Source organism: Pundamilia nyererei, unplaced genomic scaffold (genome assembly GCF_000239375.1).
Source record: "Pundamilia nyererei isolate P.nyererei 1_Seehausen unplaced genomic scaffold, PunNye1.0 scaffold00335, whole genome shotgun sequence".
In the NCBI taxonomy this organism is placed as follows: Eukaryota; Metazoa; Chordata; class Actinopteri; order Cichliformes; family Cichlidae; genus Pundamilia; species Pundamilia nyererei.
In genome coordinates, this window is record NW_005187736.1 from 375642 (window position 1) to 381772 (window position 6131).

The 6131-nt window shown below is 40.6% G+C and overlaps 1 protein-coding gene across 2 annotated transcripts in view; it reads right to left on the reverse strand.

The window, feature by feature from the left end:
* nadk2 (NAD kinase 2, mitochondrial) overlaps nucleotides 1–5478 on the reverse strand; it is a 10314-nt gene extending 4836 nt beyond the window's left edge. Inside the window, exons 1-9 of one of the 2 annotated variants that reach the window (XM_013915635.1) lie at nucleotides 4666–5478; nucleotides 4485–4573; nucleotides 4310–4398; nucleotides 3984–4065; nucleotides 2569–2652; nucleotides 1546–1685; nucleotides 1296–1389; nucleotides 1013–1156; nucleotides 304–359 (exon numbers count right to left, since the gene is read on the reverse strand). In XM_013915635.1, the coding sequence (XP_013771089.1) occupies nucleotides 304–359; nucleotides 1013–1156; nucleotides 1296–1389; nucleotides 1546–1685; nucleotides 2569–2652; nucleotides 3984–4065; nucleotides 4310–4398; nucleotides 4485–4573; nucleotides 4666–4887 (1000 nt within the window). In that variant the 5' untranslated portion in view covers nucleotides 4888–5478. The remainder of the gene's footprint in view (nucleotides 1–303; nucleotides 360–1012; nucleotides 1157–1295; nucleotides 1390–1545; nucleotides 1686–2568; nucleotides 2653–3983; nucleotides 4066–4309; nucleotides 4399–4484; nucleotides 4574–4665) is intronic. The other variant, XM_013915636.1, reaches the window with a different exon arrangement.
* Nucleotides 5479–6131: the final 653 nt, after the last annotated feature.

A 6131-nucleotide genomic window follows, 5' to 3' on the forward strand; every position in this document is an offset into this window, starting at 1 on the left:
TTTTTTTTTTCCTGGGAACCCTGTGACACCCCATTGAAGAGCCGTAGGCTGGATCTCTTAAGAGCTCACTGTTGGTTTTGTAAGGCCATGTTACTCCTAAATTTCTACCTTGTTCAAAGAGAAGATAAAAAACAAAGTTCTAAGCTATTCGACCTTAGTGTTCTCCTTTTTAAAAAGAATCGATAAAGAATCGAATCGTTAAACAGAATCGAAAGTGGAATCGGAATCGTGAAAATCTTATCAATACCCATCCCTATATCTGCGGGTCTTGCACCTCAAAATTTGCACATGTACAGTACGTACCAATTTTTAGAACTTCTTCCACTGCTTGTTCAGCAAGTTTATTGATGTTGTATGACCTGTGGAGCACAAGAGAGAAGATTGTGAGGGAGCTGACAAGTGTAAAGACACGATTCATTTCATTCTTATTTGTAAGGCGATATCATGCTTTACATCAATGGCTTTCATAATTTATAGGAAAAATAAAACGTGACAAAAATAAAACAATGTCTAAGTAAAGAATCAGCATTTTTAGTAGTAAATCACAGCTGGGCCAATATAAATTTTATATCTATCTGTGTGTGTTTAAGTCTTGCCTGCATCTCCTTTCAATGTTAGGTGAAGTTTAATAATATTAATCTGAATATTAAAAGCTCTTCATGGACCAACCAAAAATGAATCAAGTGTTTGGAGCCAACTAAGAGAAATTTACTTAAGTTTGGTTGATCCACACAACGTGATAAAGGCCCACTGGCTATTATTACTGTGCAGCTGTGCTCATACAGATGTTACAACCTAGGTTTTTCCAGTGACTTGAAACTTTTCCCATCACATCACACTTTTTACAGTCCAGTAAGAATTTGCTCACTTATGTGAAGAGACTATGAACCTATGAGGTTCATTTGCACCTGACTCAAGCATCAAAGCTTTAAATGGTGCAGGAAGAGCTATTCCTGGTGCAGGAAGGTGATTAGGAACTACTTTTTTAAACATTTAAAGTTGTTTTGTGTACCAGGCTTTGGATCCTGTTCCTGTGCATATGTTCAGTCCAGAACTCTTTTGTTTTTCCCATGGGCCATCATCCACGGAGATCTCGTAGTAGGAAGCCCTATGGAGCAAGAGGTTAACATGGGGTTTGAAGGATTTTAACTTCACCCTGTGGTGGACAGAGATTTTTCCTGATGAGTGCTGGAAAAGCATGCAGCATGCCAGTGAAGGGACTGAGGATTTATGAAAATTACAATATGCAAACATGCTTAGATGGGAGTAAGAATCTGTTTCCGTGATTAAGGTACCTGGAAGACAGAGATTCTCCAATGAAGATTTCATTTAAGCTTCTAACAGGGAGAAGGCTAGGCTTGTGGAAGGTCTCATGTAGTGTTCCTGTCCCTAGAAAGAGTAATTGAATTGGGAAAAGGACGCAGGGAAAGAAATCAAGAAAACATCAATATAACTCCAATCTCAAGCCATGTTTGCACAAACTCAGGATTGAGTGACACTGGAGAAAAGAGACTGGATCAGACAAGCATGCTGAGTGGGTCGTACTGTTTAAGTTGTCCATGGAGGTGAAGCGGTGAGCTTGGTTGTGCTGCTCCAGGCTGAGCTGCTGTTCGTGGAGGTCCACTGGATTGGGATTTATTCCTGTTCCCTCTAAGTGCAGACGGATCCTCTGACGCCACAGCCACCTGAAGACAGCCAGGGAAATGTAAGGGGACGAGATCTGCAGTCTCAAGAGGCGTTAGCCTTGTGTCTGCGCCATTTCTCCATTTTCTATATTTGTCTCTGAATCCTCTTTAGACCACTTTTATGAGAAGAGGAGGTCTACTTTGAAACATAACTACAGAATCTGAGGAAATAAAACGGTGACACTAAGACAGCATCCCAAATATTCATTTTTACTGGACACTTTTACCAAAACTCTTGACAGTGGGCAGCAGTGAACTCTAGTAGCAGGACAGTGTAAATGGATTTAGGATATCCGACTGAGTTTGACGACACAGCTTTGGGGTGTTAGACATCATGTGACTTTTCCCCAGACACACAGATTTAAACTCCTGAACTCTAAGCTAATGACATGTCAACAACTCCATGGTGTTCAGTACGCTATAGCCAGCAGCAAAGAGTTATGGACTATTTTCTGTACAACTTTGAACATAAAATAATCCACTGGTATTAGTTAATAACATAATGCAGTTGTCAGGGCCTTCAATACAGACACAATGATACAATTTTGCATTTTTACCTCGCAGAACCACAGTACATTTTAAATCAAACATGTTATTAAAGTGCAGAGTTTTCACTTTAACTCAAGGTACTTTACACTTTAACAAAAGGTATTGCATTAACTGTTTAACTACACTCATTTCATACACATTCCCCCATTTCCATTGGTAAGTTACCTGATTTAAAAGCAACTGTGGTTGTGCACAGAGGCAAAACTGCAAAAATTCAGCCCCTGTCCAAATACTTATGGACCATAACTGTAGATTGTCACTACTGAGCCAGAAAAAGCTGCTAACATTGAGGAAGGCGTGAGAGCAGTCAGCATTTGTAGATAAAAATACACACCTGAACTCACCACGGCACAGCTTCTCCAGTGCCTCTGGGAAGGCACGAGTGTATCGCACAGGCAGGCACAGATGACCTTCTGACCTTCAGTAGAAAGACAAAACTTCAATATACTCACCTGGAAATGTTAACCAGCAATCGGCTGGCTTAATCCCATGAAAAATTCAACTTATTTAAATACTTACACACCACTGCACTGAGAAATTTACATTAATGACTTATTGAGTTTTTCAATAAAACACACAGCCTTTATTATTGTGGGCTTACTATGCTTTACATTTACTTTCTGTTGTGTATATATATATACACTGTTCCAACAGTGGATGTGGCCAAAATTTCAAAGAATGAAGTCAGTGTACTTGCAAATAATTATTGCGAGCTAAAAAATTCATGGCTGTTCTAAATACTCATTTTCAGACAGTTTTCCCTTCTTCTGGCTCTGCGACAGCGAAGAGCCCCAATACATGTAAGACAGAGGATGAACTAAAGGGGCGGATGAAGGTCCAGCATAACGATAAAGATCGTCTCCAGACCATGCAGCACTAGTGCTGGAGGACAAAACGATCACGCTATTTTAAAAATGTTGATGACAATGATAAATTCAATCAATACACATGGCTTATCGGGCCAATAGATGTTCTCCCTCTCAACCCTGGTACCAGGGGCAATGGGGTTCAACAGGTTAACGTGGCTATAATACCCAACAAGTAATACCGAAAAGCCAGCTGCTCAGGAAGAGATAATACAGGTCGCAAAAAGGCAAAAGGGCAGAAGTCGTTCAGTTTCCTCCATTCAGACTGAGCGCAGATGGACAGGTTAAAAAAGACACAGCGCCGACAGGTCCTGACAAAGTTCAGTAAAATGACACACCTCTTTTATTACTTTCAAAAATATGCAAAAGAATGTCTATTAAACTTCAAACTGTGAACAGGCTAGTCTTATTAATTGGAGGTACAGGTGCAATTATTCAGATACAATACATTAGTTTCTATTTCTATTTACATTCTATTTACATTTTTTTATGCCTGCACTGTTAAACAGTACAGCACAGTGTTATACTGCCAGTTAATTTGAGTTAATTGTATTTTTTAATGCATGTAAACCAGTAACTTCCCCATGTTTCAGGTAATTGTAGCCTATTAGTTATTAATACTTTTTCTTCAACTTTCCATTTGTATTAAAACAAACAGCTAGCTTAGAATACTAACATGTACCTACATCTATATCAATAATTACCAAAATTGTTTAATAAAGAAAAAAATAACATTAATAGTGATAATAATTTGGTCTACATTGCCCAGCTCTATGCAGAACTAGCCCAACAACAAAAATATGGAGTTGTACACTAACATAATAGGTCCACTTTAATTTAACAATACAATTCATATCCAACAATGGTCTGTTCTGTGCTTTACCTTTCAGGGTCTGTGTTAACTCCAACGACTGGTTTGTCTTTGCTAAAAACCTTACTGGCCACAAGTAGCATTGTTCCATCACCTAATAAACAAAAACAAAAAAACCCCCACACAATTCCAGTTACTGAACTTGGATTTTGTTAAAGAACAAAGAGAGTGAAAGACAAGGAAGAACCTTTTATTCTGTGGTTATTACATTAACAGAATATATATACTGGTAATGACCATATAAGCCGTTATTGATGTTCTACATTTACAATGAATTACTGTCCCAAGCAGACAGCTTTGTTGTACAAATGATACCTAGGATGACAAAATATTCCTACCTCCAGCAGAGATAATGGTATCTGCCCACCGCACTACATCTTCATTGTATTCTCCTCTTTTTACCACTTGTACAGTAATGCCTTCTCTCCTGAAAACAAACAGAATACAAAGAGAGTCCCAGCTGCAAACACTTCCCATTTCTCTAAGAAACATTGCTGTTGGACGGCATCTTACTGCAGGCTCTTCACAATGTGCTCCACGTTGCTAGTGTGGATGTTGTGTCTTTCCAGAAGGCCATTGTAGCTGGAGCCCTTCATAGCAAGCTGTAGAACACAGATTAAGTAAAACACTGGGTGAAGGGTAGAATGTAAAGTGGCGTGTTTGCTTTGTGGTAGTCACATGAATGCAGTCTTACCAACTGCTTTAGATCTTCTTCAGAAACTCCTGCATAGCGATACCGCTGCTGTTCAAACTCATACCGCGTAGTCTTTGTGACCACTGCTACCTTTTCTGGTTTGAACCCAGCTTTCGGTTGTGGTGATGCGCTGCACAGTGAAGCGTGGAGGGGGCGAAGAGTGTTTCCATACAGCAGGCTGATGGCTCGACTCCCGTGGCACAGCACCGAACGGCGAGCCATCCTTATTAAATGAACCTACAACCAAAAACTTCACAAAGGTCCGGTTAGAGTTACTCAGGGTCCCGCGTAGTGCAGCTGTTAGGGAGCGCACATACTGACTCCTGTCAGTACTCGACAGATGTTTCACAGTCAAGTGAGATCCACGCGCACACAGCTGTCAAGGACGGTCACCACCACGCTCGCTCCGTGTTGCAAGATGAAGACGTTAAGATTTAACTGTCCGAGTAACGTATCTCCTCAGAACAGCACTAAAACGCCAAGAACAGCAGTAACCTTGCTGCTAACTAGTGATTCTTCTAACCATATTTGGCAGAACCGGACTTTTCCAGCTGAGCTTAACAAGCTAAAAGTAGCTAGCAGCTTGTTCACAAGTCGTTAGCCTGTCTGCCTATCACATCTTTTTCACTGGGCTAACTGTTGTCGCACGCCACAGTCAAGCCGTGCTACGCTCCAAAGCTCCTTAAACACGAGATAACACCCATAAGAAGGTGAATAATACGCGACAACATAGAAAACAGTGGAAGCACAAACCATGCAACCGGGCACGTACTCAGGCTGTACGTGCGTGCGTGCGTACGTAACGTAGCATCTCATTGGCTGGTCGAAGGGCCTTGGTCCAGCTGGAGGCGGGTCTGCCCTGGGACAAAAAACAAACAAACGGATTTCTTGGTGTAAGCACCCCAGCATGAATGATCAGTCCAAACAGAACAGACACACACTCTAGCTACCAGCAGTGGCTCATTGTCAAAGCAGCTATTTATTTGACTTGAACCTCTCTCTAATTATGTCAATATGTAATTATGTTTAGTAATTTGATTGGGCAATTAATTGTGAGTACTGAAAATGACCAATGGTCAATGCTTAATCTGCAGGATTTCAACAAAGAAAACATTTTCGTTTCATACTTTTCCGTTATATTCCCTTACAAAGCTAGCTTTAACGCTTCGAGGGTTCCTTTGTTCTTGCCGTCGCCTCGGCGCTTGACCCAGACTTTCGCTCTGTAGTTGCTTTTTAGCATAGTACTACAAAAAATTGTAAATCTGTGATATATGATTGATAAACGTAAAGGTAACTGTATAAATGTGTTCGATGACTTTGTTACTGTTAATGATTGGAGAGCACCCGCTTCGATTCGCACTCAATTCAAACTTTACGCTGCACGCTCACCTAACTTGCGTTTGCACCTTTTGTCCACACGTAAACTGCGTTTAGCATTTACGTGTGGACGAGGAAGACGGAGAAAA